Here is a 19963-nt window from a genome sequence, read left to right on the forward strand (position 1 = left end):
ACCCAGAAGTATTTTTTTTAGCATTTTAATGTTTTCATGAACTTTTTTGCTGATGATGATTAATGTATTTTTCTTTATTTTCGTTGAGTCCTTTCATATACATCAAAAGACTTAATTCATTTTCTTGTTTTACAACTTCTGTTCATTTTAATTCCACAGAATATGTCATGCAGCCATTGTTGCAAATTGCATATTTAGGAACCTTTCTTTTTTCTAAATTTCATTAATGCTGGAATGGTTTACTCCTGTTTTAAGAATTTGGATTTATTCAGGTGATTTAAGTAGGGGGCAGAATATAATGGTATATGATGTGTATTACAAAATAGAGCTGTCACAGTGATTCAAGCTCATTTTTTACATAACTGACACATATAACTGAAACTAAACTGTGGCATAACTAGAGAAATAAGACTGTGTCCCCATGGAACAAGCCCCTCTCACCCTACTGTATTATCTACCTTCCAACACTTGTTCCTGTCTCATTTCTGTACACATGAAATGCAACACAGAGCAACAAGCAAGGCTGGGTCCAGCTAATATAAGCATTAAATGAAGTGGAGATTTGGCGTTGGCCTAGTTTTTTTTTTAATAAAAAGAAAGTGGATAATGAAGGCCCCAAAGTAGGGTAGGAAATGTTCCCCTAAATAACTTGGTAGTTGCCAACTCTCTTGTATCATTTGATTTCATTCCAAAACATTTGTTTACTTTCACGTAGATATCAGTAATGTCCACAGCAGGGAAGAAGAATTATCAGATTTCCTGAGTTATCTCTTTTTTGGAGACCAGACAACATAAGTGTTTAAATATGAAATAATTATAGGTTATGATGACAATTAATACTTAAAACTGTGTTTGCCCTGTGAAAGTATGTTTAGATTCCAGTCAAACATTTTATACCAAGATCAGTTAACATTTTTAAATAGAAATCTTTCTGTGCAAAGAATAAGGTAGGACTTCAATTCATATTTAGTGGCCTTTGGAATCTAAAGGAAAAAGGAAGACTCATTCATGAGTTTGTTCATTGTTCTTTCCTACTGAAGATATTAACCATTTTTTCCTAAGCATAACAGAAACATAGCCAGTGTTAGCCTTTGAAATTTTTCACCTGTGATCAATATAATTTAATGACTTTAATTCCATAGATTTATTTCTATATCTTCATGACATTGTTGAAACTTTAAAATTTTAGTCACTTATGTTATATAGCTTAATTATCATAAGATACATTGCCTGTAAAAGTTGTCATTTAATGTTTGGATTATAAAATCATTTTTTATGAATATGTTTTGGGAGTTAAATAAGATTTAGCTTTTCTTATAATATACCTCCTTTTGTCCACAAGATGGTGTTTAAAGCAATTTGAATCAGAAGAACTGAACAGAGTTCCAGAAATGCAAGGGTAGAAACAGTTTAGTGGGCAAGTAAATCAGATCCTTGCCTTTGCACTTATTATTTTTTACTTTTGTAAATAATTTCTTGTTAATTTATGTTTTCTTTATTTATATTTTTTTCTCATTTTAAGTATTTCTTTGAAACAGGCACAATGACCTTTGATTTATTGGCTCTTTCAATTTTATTTCTTCAGTGGATTTATATACCTAGTTAACTTACAAACTTATTATTTATAACTTTAGTTTGTTTGTACACGACCCTCATATTTTAGTGATTAACATGAAAACACCTAAGTAATCATCCTACCTTTTAGACAGCATACTCTCTTTTGACACAGAAGTAAAAAGCATTTAGCTTAATACAAGAAGTTGACCATTTATAAAGTTACACAATATCTAAATCTTCGTATTGTTCAGGGTACTTAAATTTTTACAATTAGATTTATATTATATTTATATTTTTCTAGAACTGTACCAGTATTTACAAAAGTAAGACACGGAAGACTATTTTTCGAAATACCATTTTAATTTTCCTAACATTGGTAATAATATCCTGAGACTTAGAATTTCCAGGTTAAGTTATATGCTTAAATTTTTTCAGTGAGTTCTCATAATAGTTTTACAGATTTGTTCATTGCTCTTGTTCTCTAAATTATTTTTCACATTCGTTCATGTCCACCTTAAGACACAGTGTTTACTGTCATTTTTTTCTTCTTTTTTTTTTTGTCATTGTTTCTTAATGTCCTTTCTTAACACTCTACTATTGAGGAATATACCCCCCTTTTAATAATTTCCTTTCAGAGATTATATAGAATTCTAAGAGGAGGAGATGCAGAAAATAACTGAATTTGTATCTTTTGTGCTTAGATACTTCAAAGTATCTTAGATACTGTATTCATTTGTTTGTTGGCCGGTAAAGGCAGCATTAATTACATTAAATTTGTTTAATTACTAGGAGTCCCAGGAAACAAGACAAATGGATTTCTTCAGTTTTATTGTGTGGAGTAGCTGGAGCTTTAACCCAAACCTTTTCCTCAATAAAATCATGCCAGAGTAGCTGGTCAGTTTAGGTAAGTTGGATTAACACACAGGTGAACACAGAGAAAACTCACTCAGGCAGACCCAGAATAGCAAAAATTTAACTCAAAGATAAGGTAGGCTTATAAAACCAAAGCCAAGACTAAGAAAATCTAGATGGAAAAAAAAGTGATATATGGTACAACTTGAGTTAGCTACTTGCTTCATGAAGTTGTCAAAAGTGAATACTGTTAGTAAGGAAGGAAATTTCACTAAATTTGGGGAGTATTTCAATAAGATTTAAGTTTATCAGAAGGATGTGTGTGGCTTGGCCATAGTAAGCTTATGGGTGGAAAGATGGTAATTACTTTACAACTTTTTATTTTGTTGTATTATTTAAAGTATATTTTAGGGATAAATATTTTTCAGTGTATTAATGTACTTAAGTTCAGATTATTTTATGGCATATTTTATAACTATTTATTTTAAAAATAACATTTAGGATGCATTTTTTTCCTATCTTGTTTGTTCTTGACCTTACCTCATCAAACTATTTTAAGATTTAATTCAACACACTCAATGTTAAGTGGAATGGCACTAGTTTTATTCTAAATCTCACATGGATATCATGCTTTGAGGCCTTGATTCCTATATATTCATGATGTATACTGAGCTTGTCGCTTATGTCAGCAATAAAGAATTTGACCCTAAATCAAGGGATTCTAAGGTGTAGTTATTAATACCATGTCTACTCTTCACCACCTCTTGTGGGCAAAGCACCACACTTCAGTTCCATTCTGTTAAGCCTCAATGACAGGGATGCTCCGAAAGCCCTCAACTCACATACCAAACATGAGGTACACAGATGCCAAGGAACCTGTAATTGGTTTATCGAAGGGTTCTTGTTCATACTGTACTGGTAATTATACTTGTGTTTGTTACACGAATCAATGCTTATTAGTTCATGTAATTAAGTTTATAACCCATTTCCCTGGCAGCTCATTGAAAGCCTGGTCTAATGATTTCGGATGAAAATTATAAGCAGAAGAAAAAGTCAGAGAGCGGGCAGTCCTTTGTGACTTTTGTCCCACAAAGTGATCTTACTAAAATGATTTGAGACTCATTGGTGTAGGGGAACCTGAACAAGATAAGGAGTATCAGAATTAACTTTCTCATAAATATAAAGTCTTTATCATTAGTGATAAGACAATAGATAATAAGAAGTTAAGTACATAGCATGTTTCCTTAACTGAAATTAATCAGATCAAAACATGCCAGTGGATTTATAAGTTTACTTAAACTAGGAAATGATCTATGTAGTTCTTGACTATTCTCATCTTCAGGTCACCTTATGATGTAGTAAATTAACCAGGTGCTTTCTACAGAATAGTCTTTAAGAAAGTCTTGTCACACACAGAATTTCAACTTGGACGGCAAAGACAAATTAAATAAATCTCAAAAACAAAGTTACTTTCTTGGAGCCAATTTCCCTCATTTGTTCTCTCTCTAGTTATTAGAAAACTTGGAGCAAGAGCAAGATGTGAAAGCATGTTAAGGGGAAAATTAGCATGGATTGCCATTTATGAAGACTATTAATATTATTAAGACTAAAAATAAAGCAGTCGGCATCCTGTTTCTGATAATGTAACAAATAGGTTGCACTTCCTCTAGTTAATTATTTAAAGAGTATTTGAGCACGTGTATTTCTACTCATACATTATTATAGTTAACCAATTTTGGTTTAATATTTACTGAGCCATATGCACTTAATACTGCCATGTCCTAGATCACAAGCTTGCTAAAAAGGACTGAGTACACAACTGAAAAGTATTTACTCTATGAAAAACAAAAGAACTTGACCTGTACTTATTGAACACCAATATTATTTTTTTAAAGAGATATTTGAAATAATTTGTGTCCATTGCCCATTTGTAAACAGCAAAATTACTAGTTGGCTAGTATTATTTTTCTTATTATTGCTTTCTCACTCCTTTTTTCAAGGGTACCAGAAAATGTCTAAAAGCAATTTTCTCAATATTTGGTATGATTTTATGTATTTCTAGTGATCTTCCCCCTATATTGGTTTATTTTTTTTAGCTCAGAGATGTTATACATTAGAGACATTCTAATAGCCAAAAAATGAAATACTACAATCAGAGGTGATCTTCTAAAGTAGGGATTTACATTAAGCTTATTTCATGTTGCAAGTAAATCAGATTTTACTAATGATGTTTAAGAATAGCAATATTTGTTTAGTCAGCCTGAAATATAAAGTGTCCATAAATAATTAAATCAGTCACATAACAAATAGGACTACTCTTTCTGCTAGACAGAAGTCAGTTATCCCAAATCATGCCAGTGAATTTATGTGCTCAGACTGGGAAGTGATTTCCATAGTTCTTAACCAACCTGTCAGATATTTGGGATGAAAAGGATATTGTAATGCCACAGAAGCACTGACTAGAAATAAATCAGAAATCATTTGCCCCGAATAACATGCCAGTTTCTAACTACCTTTAATTACTTTCACACTTCTCTCTCAGCAAGTGCTCTAGGTGATACCTCATCCAAGTTTTAAAAATATCTCCAAGAGGTTTTGGAGATTTCTATTTTGCTAGAGAAGGATAATTGGTCTAATTCAATATTTATCAACTCTCTTTCATGGAAAGGATTTGCTGAACGCTTTTCTTTGCAATGTCTCAGTCAAGTATTTATTGCTTCTAAACTATTTCACTTAACTGAATTTATAATGGATTGTTTTCACCATTTGGAATGTGCTAGTTTTACATAATCTATTTGTAAGTAGTTGTTTCCAATATTGCTTAAAGTATCTGTGGAGATTGTTGTACAGCCTTTTATATATCAAGTTTGTAAAACATTTGAATGAACTGTTCTTTGAATTTTTAAAAAATTTTATTATTAATATGATATTATAGAACTGAGAAACATATTTATTTGGTTATCTAATTTTTCTTTTATCATATTTGATTATGTCACTCCAGTTAAAATAAAACCACCTTGGTGAAAAGACAAGGCAATTTCTTTGCATTTATTTGACTATATGTCACAGTACCTGAAAAGGTTTGCCATCTTTATATAAAGATAATTTAAGTAGTTAAAACAGATACCAAAACTATTTCCAAAAGTCATCTACGCCACACAAAGAAAGAACATCTTGGTGTGTGTAAATGGCACTGATCTACGGAGCCACCCTGAAGTCATTCTCCTTAAGCACAATCCATGCTAGACGTAAAGAACGAGATGCCTTAAACAGTTTGAAAAAACTCCAAACACAGATTACACGATGATTGATTTCACCAAGCAAATAGGGCTAAAGTTTTAAATGTATAGAACGTACACATGAGAAAAAGAAAAGTGATGTCAAAAATCCTATTAGGGCTCACTCTCCCTTGAATTGAGAGAATTGAGTTCCATAAACTCACTGAAGACATTGACTATTTTGTGCACTGCACTATATGCCCTGGGACAAGTCATTCATATGCACTGTGAAATAAAATGAATATATTAAGTCTGATTGATAGTTTATACAGATGTTGATAAAACAGCAAGCCAATGTGATTATGTAAATAGTAATAAAGTGCTTGAGTGGTCAGGCAATACCTATCTGATTGATAAGAATACAGTGTTTGAGCTGAGCTGCCATTATAAAGTGTATAAAAAAAACTGGTGAAACATAAATCATTTTTGCAGCGGTGAAGTTCTAAATAGGAAGGAGTTAACAAACCGTTGAAATGAAGGCAGCGGTTCCTAACGGAGCAAGGTTAGGCTTAGGGGATACATGAAGTCTCTGAAATAGTCTGCAAACTGTTTGTGCATATGGATTTATGCATTTTTTCTGGGGTTTAGGTCCATAGCTTTCATTAGACTTTCAAAAAGGTCCATGAAGTTCCCTGCCCCACACCACACACACATACATACAAAGAATTTCTGTCACTGGGTAACATCTTCAGGGGAACAGTAAAGGCTTTTGATTTCTCTGTAGGAAAAAGCATTAACATTATAAACATATGCCTATAGAAACACCAGTAATGTAAAAGTTTTAATGTATCTAAATAAGTTCAGTGACTTCTCTTTATTGAACATGATTATTTACAAGAAAACATGCAAGAGATTAAGAAACCATATTTATTTCTTCTTTGGTACAACCAGAGATGTTACCTCAAACTTTTAAAATAAATAATCTCATCAACAGATCTTACGAATGGCAGGATATTAAAATTCCTTCTTTGCTATTACATAGAAGAACTCAAAATGTTAATAGGTTTGGGATACAGTACAGTTCAACAAAAATTCAGGCTGACTGTGAAACCCAACATGTGCTGTAAGGATATCATTTGATCATTCGCCGTGGCACAGAGCTTTCTTGCCACTCCCAAGAGAGCACATCGATGGGGATTTTAAGCACCAGTTCTATTGACTGTAGTGGGGTTTCTTCATAATTAGTCTGTAATCCTCTATGTAGCTAAACAATAATCTGAGAGCAACATCTAAATAAAAAAATGAAAATAACTACTGCAACTGAGGTACACCAAACAGTTGTTTTTGTTTATTGGCACAGTGGCCCACAATATGTCACATATGTATAACACACTAAAGTTCAAGATCCTGGGAACAGGATAATAAATTTATTTAAAGGGAGGTTTTTCGTTTTTGTTTTTTGTTTTGTTTTTTAACTGATGACTCTGCTGTCTCCCCTCCAAGGGAAAGGAAAGAGGATTTATTGAATAGCACCATTGTTTTAAATCTGATCATCAAGTAGGACTTCTGTAATAACATTGAAGGTAATGTGCTGTCCTGTCTTGCCCAGGTTTTGGGTAGTGTTTCCCCTCCAAGCTCTTTTGCCAGCCGTGGTTCATGTGGACAGCCAAGCAGCACTCAGCCTTTCACGGATCTGGCCCTTTGCTAAAGGCTCGCTGCCCAGCCTGCACTGTGCAGGAGGCTGGCTCACAGAAACCAGCAGGGCCTGCAGGTCCAGGGGGGCCGGGCACACCAGGAATTCCTGCCACCCCTGGAGGGCCTCGCTCGCCATCCCGGCCGTTCCTCCCATAGCTGGCAAGACCTGGGTCACCTGAAACACACAAGAAATGGTAATATGAACAGGAGGACCCTCGAGGCTGCAAACTGGCAGAAAGCATAGGACCCCCACAGCACAGCTGTGTGCACACAGGGGCTTAATGAACGCTTTTGGGAATAATGATGAAGATAAAATTCCTTCACTGGACTTGGGTTTCTTAGATTTTAAAAGTGCAAGACCTCACATCTCTAACCCACATTTCCATCGGTAGAGCTGTACTACCCAATATGGTAGCTTCTAGCCACACACATCTATTAAGCACTGAAATGAGGCTCAGTCAAACTGAGATGAACTGCAAGTGTAAAACACACCTGCAGTATGAAGCCTTGTTATAAAAAATGTAAAATATTTCATTAATAATTTTTGCATTGCATGATAAAATGATATTTGGAACACTATGAGTTAAATAAACTATATTATTAAAATTAACTTCACCTGATTCTTTTGACTTTTTAAAAGATTTTTGTTAAAAATATAGCTAACATACAATATTATATTAGTTTCAAGGGTGCACCATAGTCATTCAACATTTATATATACCTAAAGAAGTGATCACAATGATAAGTCCAGCAACAATCTGACACTGTATCACACTATTATATTATTGACTATATTCTCTATGCTGTACTTTACATCCCCATGACTTGTTTTATACCCTTCCCTTTCCCTCCCCCCTTTTAAATTTATCAATTACAGTTGACATTCAATACTATTTTATATTAATTTCAGGTGTACAACATAGTGGTTATACATTTATATAATTTAAGGAATGATCCCCCTGACTAGTCTAGTACCCACCTGACACTATACATACTTATTACCATATTATTGATTATATTCCCTGTGCTTTACTTTACATCCCCATGACTATTTCGTTACTACCAATTTGTACTTTTTAATCCCATCCCCTTTTCACCCTGCTGCTAACCTCCTCCTATCTATCACCCCAACAAATCTACTACCCATCTGACACCATACATAGTTATTAAATATTATTGACTATATTACTTATGCTATACCCTACATCCCCATGACTTTTGTAATAACAAATCTGTACTTAATCCCTTTCCCTTCTTTCACCCACACCCCCAATGCCCCTCCCATCTGGAAACCATCAAAATGTTCTCTGTATCTATGAGTTTGTTTCTGTTTTGTTCATTAATTTTGTTCTTAGATTCTGCATATAATCAAAATCACATTGCATCTGTCTTTCTTTGTCTTACGTACTCCACTCAGCACACTACCTTCCAGGTCCATCCATGCCATCAAAGATGGCAAGAACACATTCCCATCCATGCCCGAGCAATATTCCATTGTGTATATGTACCACCTCCTCTTTATCCATTCTTCCATTGATGGACACCCAGGTTGTCTCCACATCTTGGCTATTGTAAACAATGCTGCAATGAACATATGGATGCACACATCCCCTCAAACTAAAGTTTGGGCTTTTTCAGAAAAATACCCTGAAGTAGGTTACTGGGTCCTTCTTTGTCTCTTGTTATAGACTTTGTTTTAAAGTCTGTTTTGTCTGGTATAAGAATTGCTACTCCAGCTTTTTTTGTTTTTTGTTTTTTGTTGTTTTTCATTTTCATGAAATATCTTTTTCCATTTCTTTACTTTCAGTGTGTCTTTCAATCTGAAGTGAGATTCTTGTAAACAGCATTATGTAACGGTTTTGTTTTCTTATCCATTCAGACTTCCTATGTCTGAGTGGAGCATTTAATCCATTTACATTAATTGTTGATAGATATCTACCTATTGCCATATTATTATTTATAATTTTGATCTTTTTTTTCATTTTAAAGAAGTCCCTCTAAAATTCCTTGTAATACTGGCTTTGTGGTGATGAATTCCTTTAGCTTTTACTTGTCTGGGAAGCTCTTTACCTGTCTTTCTATTCTAAATGATAGCCTTCCTGGGTAGGTGCTTACTTTTCATCAAGTTGAATATTTCATGCCAATTCCTTCTGGCCTGCACAGTATCTGTTGAGAAATCAGCTGACAATCTTATGGGAGCTCCCTTATGAGTTACTAGTTGCCTTTCTCTTGCTGCTTTTAGGATTCTCTCTTTGTCTTTAACCTTTGCCATTCTAATTATGAGTCTTGGTGTGGGCCTGTTTGGGTTCACTTTGTTTTGGACTCTCTGCATTTCCTGAACTTGTATGTCTATTTCCTTCACCAGGTTAGGAAAGTTTTCAGTCATTATTTCTTCAAATAAGTTCCCCTCCTGGTACCCCTATTATATGAATATTGTTAAGCTTGATGTTGTCCCAGAGGTCTCTTAAACTCTCCTCATTATTATTATTATTTTCTTTTTTATTCTGCAGGGGTTTTTTTTTGTTTTTTATTTATTTGTTTGTTTGTTTTTCTGTTCTGATTGGATATTTTCTGCTACCTTGTATTCCAAATTACTGATTCAGTCCTGTGCTTCATCTAGTCTACTGGTGATTCCTTCTAGTGCATTCTTCATTTCATTTATTATATTCTTCACTTGTGACTGGTTCTTTTTTATGGTTTCTATGTTCTTTTTCATGCTTGCTCTCTCCCTGTTGAAGTTCTCACTAAGTTCCTTGATCATCCTCATAAACATTGTTTTGAACTCTGACTGTGGTAGGTTGCTTGCCTCCATTTCATTTAGTCCTTTTCTGGATTTTGCTCCTGTTCTTTCATTCAGGATGCATTTATTTGATTCCTCATTTTGGCTGCCTCTCTGTGTTTGTTTCTATATAGAGGTAGATCTGCTATGTCTCCCAGTCTTGACCAGGTAGCCTAATGTAGTAGGTGCCCTGTGGGGATCCCAGTGGCACAGTTCCCCTGGTCACCTAAGCCAGGTGCTCCAGGAATGCCCCTTGTGAGGGTTGTGTGTGCCCTCCTGTTATAACTGAGCCTTGATTGCTATTGGCACATCAGTGGGTGGTATTGACCCTCAGGCTAACTGGCTGCAGGGTTTGGCCACATCCACAGCTTATGGGCTGCTGTGAGAGAGGCTTACCCCATTGAGTGGGATTAGCCCCAGCAGGCTCTTGTGCCTGTTGAGACCACTCTTTGTATCTGCATCTTATCAGGCTAATTGGGCATTGCTCTGCCGTAGACTGAAGACATCCTCCAAGTATGTTGGTTCTGGGGCCTTTTGGAAAGGGCTCTGATGCGGGCCCAGGTCAGCCACTACCTGTGACTGGCCAGGGACACGTGTTAGGAGCTACAAAGTGATCCACAGTTGTTGGCTGGATATGATAAACCTGGAAGCATGTGGGAGAAGCCACGCTGTGACCTGAGGTCGTCTGCCACCAGTTCCAAGCCTAGGCTAACTCTGCAAAAAGCCAGGCCACCCAGGGGCCTGCTTCCAGCTGCCAGCTCCAGTATGGTTCAGCCACTGATAAATCCTCATGCAGTACTTAAGTGAGGCAGGGTCCTAAGGCGTCACTAAAGTGAGAAGAGTTGTGCTCACCTGGTTAATTAATGTAGACTCTGGTTTGGTGCCAGTGACTCAGCAAAAATTTCAGAGCACACCGATTTCAATCACTGCCCACCTTGGGCGTGTGGATTCTGATAGGTTTTCAAGAAAGAGTCCAATGTGGGAGGGGCTGGCTGCTCATGGAGAAAATGCCTCCAGAGGTGGCTAGTTGCAGGGGAGAGCGAGGGGCAGTGTCCCAGTTGAGTCAACAGGGAGGAGCAGTGGAGCTCACCAGACCAATCAGATTCATATTTGGCCTGCGGGGGCAGGCTCAACACAGGAAATATGGTGCTTGCCTGCCAGCTACATGGGAAGAGGACCCACCTCTCACAGGGAAAATGCTACCTGTCCTCCAGTCCTCCACCTGAGCCACACTCCTCAGTCTGCCTCCCGTATATTTCTGATACCACCTGAGTCACCGTCTGTCTGCTGGAGCCCAAGGTAAGTGCCTGTGAGCGAGTCAGCCTGTGCGTGGGGGGTTAAGAGGACATCTTGGTTTCCTGCAGCCTTCCATCCCACCCGAACATTTGGAATCCACACTATTTTTCAGTCAGATGTTGTGGCTCCTCTTCCCAGAACCAGTACTCTGGCTGGGGACCCTGGTGTGGGGGTTCTTCCCCGGAGGGAACCTCCAGGGCTGAGGTATTCTTCCTGATTTTCAACTGCCACAGAGGTTTGGGGCCTGTTCCGGTCTCTGCCCCTTCTACCAGCCCCAACATGGCTTCTTTTTTATATTTTTAGTTATAGCACTTCTGTTTAGCTAGACTTCAGATGGTTCTCCAGGTTGACTGTTCTATCATTTAGTTGTAATTTTAATGCGTTCATGGAAGGATACAGGTACAGTGTTTACCATCTTGGATCTCCTCTTTTTGACTTTTTTAATGTTGCTACTAGAAGATTTAAAATTACCCACGCAACTGGAATTTGTGGTTCCCATTACATTTCTTTTGAACAGTACTCTAATAGCAGCATCCTTTATTTCTAATAAGTGATCAATATCCAGACAGGAGTAAATATAGCTCAGTGGTTAGAAGAACAAGTTTTGGAGACAGATGGCTCTAAGTTCCAGTGCTTCTTTTCATGGATAGGATGACATTAGCAAGTCACTAATCTCTCTGTTTCTAATGGGATAATGCCTTCCTTATAATTAAATTCATGCTTCAAAGCATCTAATGAATAGGAACAATTATTATGATTATGAGGATATTATTGATTAATATCTTTTGAAAAACCATGGCAATGTACCCTGCAAAATTCCATTGTACCCCAATGGGAAATTCACTGCAGTCTTAGTTCCTTTAGGGCATTTCTTCCTTTTGTCTCATTCAAAGTTGTTTGGTTCACCCATTGAGGTACCCATAACAAAGAGGGGTTTCTACTGAACATTTTCCCCATCACACCAGCCAGGCTTTCATATTATTATTGCAAAGGTGGCAATAAGAGACCAGTGTAAATCAAATTGTATATGTGATGATAATATAGTTTTATAGAGAGCCTCCTTCCATCTCAGCCATCTTAATTTATCCATTCAGCCAAAAAGGTGGAGGCCAAATGTACATGTTCAATTACATATTTGCTCAGGTTTACTTTCCTTCTTTCTCAGTGGTGTTTAGTTTTCTTTTTCTATTTTAGTGGTCTATTACAGATGTCTTTTGTTGGTTTTATTATAGCGGTCTGGTTTTATTACATATACTTCATATACTTTTAGAAGGAAGGCAGGTTAGAGATCTATTTTACATGTGACATCTCATTCTTTCCATTATGCTTACAAATTAGATTCACACAAAGCAACGTAGTAGGATAAACTATGAATACATCTTAAGAGAATAATTATTTTTGAAAATGTCCATCTCAAGGCTATAGATAAATAGAGAGAAATAATTGCCTCTCATTTGTTCGATAAGCTTTCATTTGACTATATTAAATGGTAAGGAAGCTGGTAATTACAGTTTTTTCCTCTGAAGACAAGCCCCCTGAAAAAGTTTCTCCCTCATCCAGAGCACCTATAAATAAGACTTTAGCAGACTATGCCTTTAGCAGAGCCTATTTAGATCCCCTGACACTGGGGGCAGTTAAAGTTGATTCTTTTAGGGTTTAGAAGATAGGCCAGATAAAAAGGCATATAAAAGGTGATTTTCATACTCTTTATCAGTAACAATGTTGCCACTGAGTCAGACCGGGTCTACCTTAAAATCAAATCAAGATTAGGAGAAAATGCCCAAGGAAAGGTTGCAAACCAAATGACCACAGGAACAAGGCAGGTACTGTAGGTTGGGATGGGCCAACTGCAGCCCATGATTCAACTCCTGTTCTTGTCAATAGTTGTAATAGAACACAGCCAAGGTCATTTATTTGCATATTGGCTCTTGCTACTTTTGCACTACAAGGTAGAGCTGAGTAGCCGCAACAGAAAACACGTGGCCTTAAAGCCAAAAAATACGGTGCTCTACAATAAAAGTTTGCTGACTCCTTGTATTATGAAGAAATGGCCCTGGGTTAAGGAAATCCCAGCTGCCTTTACTAGAAGAAAACTGATGACACAGGTGTAGTGAATATTGGAATGGATAATGATAGGTCCACAACAGTGTTAAGGGAGGGAGCAGGGAGGACTGAGGCCTATGGAGAACTAGAGAGTAGATGCCAGCAGTGCTCTGCTCTAGCTAATCGATGCCGCGAGGGAATATGGGCCAGTGGTGCCAGGACCTCTGATAATGTTCAAGAGAAGCTAGGTAGCTGAGTACTTAAATAAATGTCTTTCAATTTATAATGTTAGCAACTAATTCAAAAATTTTATTTAACATTTGGATAGCCAGCCTCCTGCCTAAAACCTTAAATTTAAGGGAATTTATTCTCTAATAAATAAACAATATTAATGAGCAGAAGGAAGGCTTTGTAGATTTTAATGTTTAGCTTCCCATTTCAGCACATTCTAGGAGAGGTTTTTTCACTTGCTGAGTTCATTCCATATTCCTGCTCGTCCTTTGAGGAAACAGTTGACAAAACCATCCTGTCTACCTTTGATTTATTTTATGAAAGACACATCTAGCCCAAGTGTCCCTTTGTCAAAGACAGCAATTTCATCTTTAGAGGTTTGGGTGATGTCATCATTATTATCATCATTATCATCATCACCACTACCAGCACTTACAAAATGCTTTACCTTTACCATGCACCATGCGCTGTGTTCATCATTGATCCATTTCCCTCATTTGTGTCCTGAGAGTTAGGGAAGTTAAATAATTGTCCATAATCATATAGCTAGAAAATGGTGGCGTTATAAACAAGGGCCCTTAACTACAACCTGACCTAACTGTATTTCCATACCTATGGGTTTCCTAACTCTGCTGAGGTGCGTGTGTGTGTGTGTGTGTGTGGCGGGGGGTGGGGGTGGGGGTGGTGCTGCTGGTGCTGGTGGTGTTTTCATTTAATTCATTGGGCCTTAATTGCTCAGGAAGTAGAAAGAGGCACGATAGCCAAGAGATAGTATTAATTCTTTACAGCTTTACCTATCATAAGAAACTAAGGACATTTTTCTGAAGTTTTACCCTGTAGAAATGGCCAGAGGAAAGAAAAAACAGCCTACACATAACAAAGTGTCGGTTTCTGGTGAGCCCTGACCCTGGGCATTTACTCTCAAACGTGCTCTAAAATTATTGTGCGAGAGCCCAATTTGGGAGTAAAACAATGCCACAGTAGAAGTCATTCAAGCAGTCCAGTAGCTGCATTGAATATCTATAAACTACTTTTCAAGTATTAAGAACAGAAAGCACATATCTGAAGTGCTTTCATCCTGCTCTGTCCGCCTGATGGGTGTGTTAGCACACTAACTGCCCAATGATTACACAGTTTTCTAAAATTTCAAGGACCTATCCAAATGACGTTGCCAAATATTTCGTGATTTTTAAAAATGAATGTCTATGTCATTCCCTGTGCAAACACGAGAGGGCAGTCATGTTACATCAATGGAGGCCAAGCCCAGCTGGACCATCGCTAAGGATCTAATATGAGCTACAGAATGAAAGGGACTGTGTATGCAGGCTTTAAAAGGAAAACAAAACAAAAAACCCTGCAAATAATTTTTAGCCTTAAAGAGGGCATTTGATGATTAATCTACTGGCTATGTAAAATTTTTGTATATGCCGGGGACTCTCTTATATTTCTCACCTTATACTGAACTTATTTTTGTGGTATTTGACAAAGCATATCTGTTTAAGAAATTGATGTGAATGGTTTGTTTATATAAGATCCCCACCACCAAACAAAATAGCTGCAGCAATGGAAATAGATGACTACGGCTAAACTTAAGCCTAAACTGAGTGCGCCCTTTGTTTTTGGTTGGATTTTTTTTTTCCCACTCAATATCCACAAGCAAAGCTCACCTATATGCATATTTCGCACTAGAAACCTGAATAGCCCATTCACCTACTGTGTCCCAGCACAAAGCTTGCTCTATCCTCCATGTCCAGAAAGGGAAAAGCAACTCAGCTCACAAGGCACAGTCCTGGTGGTCACATATATACGGCTCCTCATTTAACTTACTCCTTTCCCTTGTAAATGTGAATGCACACAGAGGGAGCCAGGACCCATTGTTAAATATTTTTCCTTACTGTCCTCAGAATGTCAAGGAACTGGTAATAAACAGGCAAGTTAAGGGGCAGCAGACATAGAGTTACCCATAATTAGATGACTTAATCAGGTAATAGCACTAAAGGTCTCTGGTAAGAAACCGAACGTTGGGTCAGGGGTTGGGGAGACTCTAAATCTCAGGGGTCTCTAATGTGATCCCCACAGCTCTGTGAGAGAGGAAGAAAGGGAATCACTAAGTGGTAATGGGACATACTGAAGTTAGATGGCTGGGCTGCAAAGGACAAACTGCTCATATTACTGGACAGCCACCCCATCATTTTGTCTACTAAGTGGACCTGGATGCAGGAAGCATAAATACTTGTCTCTATCACTTATCACCTGAGAGACCTTTGTCAGGACATGTGACCTTCGTTAAGTTTCCATTTCCTTAAATATAAAAAGAGGAATAACAATAATAATAACAGCTAAATTTGCAGAATGTTTGCCATAAGCCAGGCACCATTCTAAGTGCTTTACATGTAGTGATATATACATAGATCCTCCTAAATAAATCGATAGGGTAGTTGTGGTGATTATTCCCCTTATACAGAGAAGAAACTGAAGCAGTGAGAAGTAGAGTAGCTGAAAATAAGTAAAAAGGCAAGCATACACCCTGGCAGCCTGGCTCCAGAGCCCAGACTTTTTAAATACCTGCCCTGCCTGCTTCTGACTGTGAGAAACAAACTGGATGACATATGTGTCCTTTTTCAACAACAGCACTGCAGCCAAAATGGCAGTCAATGTAATGGTTATAATAATAATCTATGGTCCCTGTGAGGCAAGGCAGCACTACAACCCCAAAGGGCCATGCAATACTTAGCACTGAACAAACTGAGAGACAGGAAGGGGAGACAGAGAACTAAAACTGTCCAGAAAGAATAAAGGAATTCTGATCATTGATAGGAAGGTATGGGTTACATTTTTTTTCCAAATATATCAGATATGTTAGCACAAAGAATGACCAAATGATCTTTTTCCACTCAGGAGGATTTGAGTCCCAAATCCAATATGAGGGACAACAAAGAAGGTTGTAGAATATCTTGTTCTGCAGGCTCTTTCATTTGGAGAAGATATGGATTTACCTAGAAGGTACTAGAGAGCTCCTGCAGAGTAATATTGAAGGTTCCTCCAGGACCTAACATCCTATTTCAGTTATGTTTGTCAGAGGCCAGAAATCACATCCTAATCACATTCCAGCCTCTACCAGGGAAATTAAAAATGGCCCAGCTTCTCAGTGGACAATTAACCAGTGAAATAATTTACTGCCAGTCAATACTTGGCATTTGTGATTTGGAGTTGAAGTAGATGTTTGTGGAGGGAAGGTCTTGGGGTGTTAGGAGTGGTGCTGACTGGGAGAAGAATAGCTTCTTATTGCCCATCGAGAGCAGAAGAAAAAGGCTGCAAGGGTTTAACTAGGGTCCAGTTGTGTCCCCAGCTCACCTTCATCAGCCTCAAAGAGCAAAAGTGGGTTTGTTATAGTTATAATAGTAATCATAACAAACATTTCTTGAGCACTTACCATGGCCAGAAACTATCCTAAGCACTTTACATGGATTGATTTCTCAGAATTACACTATCACGGATATACAATTACCGATATTTTATAAATGGGGAAACTGAAACACAGAGCAATTAAGTAACTTGCCCAATGTCATAAAGCTAGCAAGTGAGAGTCAAGATTTGAACTCAGGATGGTTGACTTGCGGAGCCCACACTCCCAATAGCCCACATTTGGAGTACTAGCTTTAGAGGAGGAATGACATAAAAAGCTCTTGTTCAAGAACTTGACAGATTTGGGAAATTGTTAGCTGGGCATACTTATACAGAGAAGAAAATGTGAGCTGACCTAAAATCCAAAGTTCCCAGCTGGTGCCTCAAAGAATGTGATAAACATGGCCCCTGTGTGCTAAAACACATAGAAAACTTCATACTTTTGAGAGTTAGCCTTCATTTTTAAAAAGTAATCTGGAACTCAGATTTTTCACTAAATAATGTCCAATATCCTCTCAACGAAAATGTAATGAGAGCCCAGAAAAAGAAAGACCAGATTTTAGAGTGGTACCAGGAAGAAAGGGGCCAGGACTGGCAAAAAAGACAGAAAGGAAAAGGGCTGGTCTTAGGAGTCCTGAGAAAAAGAGCCCATAGCTTTTTTTTTAACAAATCAGATTTAAGTATTAAATCTAAGACTAGCTGTAACAAATTTAATTTTTTCATAAGGGAGACACAATGAGGGCCAGGTAGAGCTGCCAGTGATGAGCTTGTCCTTACCATTTTGCCCATACATGGATGTCTGATGCACTAAAAAGCAAATCAGTCAAGCCCCTTTTTAACAGAGCAATGAGTGACCCAGGAGCGCTTGTGAACACCTTCCAGTCAGACTCGGGGATCGCCAGTGGGTTACTGCATGTGGGCAAGAATGTGCCCTCTCATGGCATTTTGGGACATTGTACACACAGAGCGGGTCTTCCTCAATCTTCCCATTTCTAAATTTAAAGTGTGGTTCATCAAAACTTTTTTTTAAAGAGTCACAAGAAACCATAATATATTTTTGATAAAGGAAAATCTTGCTAGTAGTGCAAGTCACTGGTCCAAGAACTTTTAAGTGATTTGTCAACAAAATGGGAAAATGAGAAATTGTAAGGTTATCCTATACATATATAGATAATTAAGTACATTCTAATGATAATATTTTATCAGCTTTACAACCTCCAATTGCTACTATTGGTAAAAGAGAAAAACACTCAGTAAATTGTATTTCCTTTTTGTCTCTTATAAACATCCATCAATGAAGGACTTATCTAAATATTCTTTTGTTGGCCCATTTAGTTCCAAACCAGATTCTTTCCTTTTCCAATCATGAAAGTTTCCTTTTTCAATCACAAAACTTTATCAATTTGTGAAAACACCTTGACAGACCCACAGTTTTAGAAAGGCAGTGTTTAAGCTATCGCCAAATGTATTCATATTTTTAAAACATATTTTAATGAGAAAGCAATTCCCAGAAGCAATGAAATGTATAATTAGGAAGCAATTATGTTTGGGGCTACAATTATAGCCATAATTGAATATGAAAACCTGTAAACCTGTGGCAGAATTAGAAAATGATCATTTCTTTTTCTAAATTTCCCTAAAACACGTTTTCCAAATCCATTGTGGAAGCATGTGCCACCCTTTTTCTGCACCACCCCTCTCACCTTGGGAGCCTTCCTGAGTGGCTATAAAAGTTTTCTGGAAGGCAGCACGTCATTCATGCTCTTAAACTGGCTTCCGGTCCTGCTCTGTTTCTTCTGTGGTTGGGCTCGCAAGTCATTTCCCAGTGGATGAGTGTGTTGCAGCCTGGACTCCAGGGCACAGAGTAACCAGTGTGTAAAGAGAGAACAGACTCCCAGTGAGAGAATCCAGGCTCTTCACACAGAGGCTACTTTGTGGCCGCAGTCAACACCACAGTGATATATGGCTTGTGCATGTCTCTTTGTGGCTACGAGTCTGAATGTTCAAGTTTTTTCTTTGTTTATTTATTTGGGTATGGGTTTCTGGAGGGTCAGGATGTTTGAAACGGGAGCTTTCAACATACAATTTCAGTTACTACCTGCACAACATGAATAGTCTGAATAGTTTGAAAATTTGGACTAATTTTCCTGTTGCTCTGACTTTTTAGTTAAAATAAACAGGAAACTATCAACTGGGCTAGAAACGGAGAGGACCCCATTCATTCAGAATTTTATAGCAAGTGCATTGTGGCTAGACCTTGAAACAATTTTTAAAGATCTATTAAACAAATTAATATTTCAAGTCCTGGCATTTATTTTCTCACAAAGAATGCAGATATGATTTAGATCATTTAACTCTTCATTAAAGGTGGTCTTGAAAAACTGATGCCCAGCCATTATTATCACTTGATATGCTTTAAGTCATCAGAGAGCAATTCTTTAAAATGTTTCCCAATCAGACCATCCATTCACTACCAATTTCTGGACCTCATCCTGCCATACAAAACACTTACCTGGGAGGCCTGTAGCTCCGGGCAAACCTTTGGGGCCTCTTCCTGGAGGGCCACGTTCTCCCCTTTCTCCCAAGTCACCTGCATTTCATTAGAGAAATGTTATTTTTCTATATATCTATAAAAATAAGGTTCTGCATTTTTTAAACTTTAAGCAAAGCCAAAATTCAGAAACCTAAAAGTTGCCACAAACTAGACTATAATAGTATGTAGCATGCAAAAACTGAGTTAATTATAATATTAGATATACAGGGGGAAAATCAAATGATCCTATCCATAGATGCTGAAAAGACATTTGAAAGAATTGAGCATGCATTTCTAATACAGCAGTCAATAAAATAAGAATCAATGAGTACCTCCTTAACATAAAAAAAGTAC

The 19963-nt window shown here is 37.4% G+C and overlaps 1 protein-coding gene across 2 annotated transcripts in view; it reads right to left on the minus strand.

Annotated features, from left to right (window-relative positions):
* Positions 1 to 6453: 6453 nt before the first annotated feature.
* COL9A1 (collagen type IX alpha 1 chain) overlaps positions 6454 to 19963 on the minus strand; it is a 97054-nt gene continuing 83544 nt past the window's right edge. Inside the window, exons 31-32 of one of the 2 annotated variants that reach the window (XM_019663978.1) lie at positions 19589 to 19666; positions 6454 to 7497 (exon numbers count right to left, since the gene is read on the minus strand). In XM_019663978.1, coding sequence (XP_019519523.1) covers positions 7313 to 7497; positions 19589 to 19666 — 263 coding nt within the window. In that variant the 3' untranslated portion in view covers positions 6454 to 7312. The remainder of the gene's footprint in view (positions 7498 to 19588; positions 19667 to 19963) is intronic. The other variant, XM_019663977.1, reaches the window with a different exon arrangement.

This window comes from Hipposideros armiger, unplaced genomic scaffold (genome assembly GCF_001890085.2).
Source record: "Hipposideros armiger isolate ML-2016 unplaced genomic scaffold, ASM189008v1 scaffold_413, whole genome shotgun sequence".
NCBI classification, from domain to species: domain Eukaryota; kingdom Metazoa; phylum Chordata; class Mammalia; order Chiroptera; family Hipposideridae; genus Hipposideros; species Hipposideros armiger.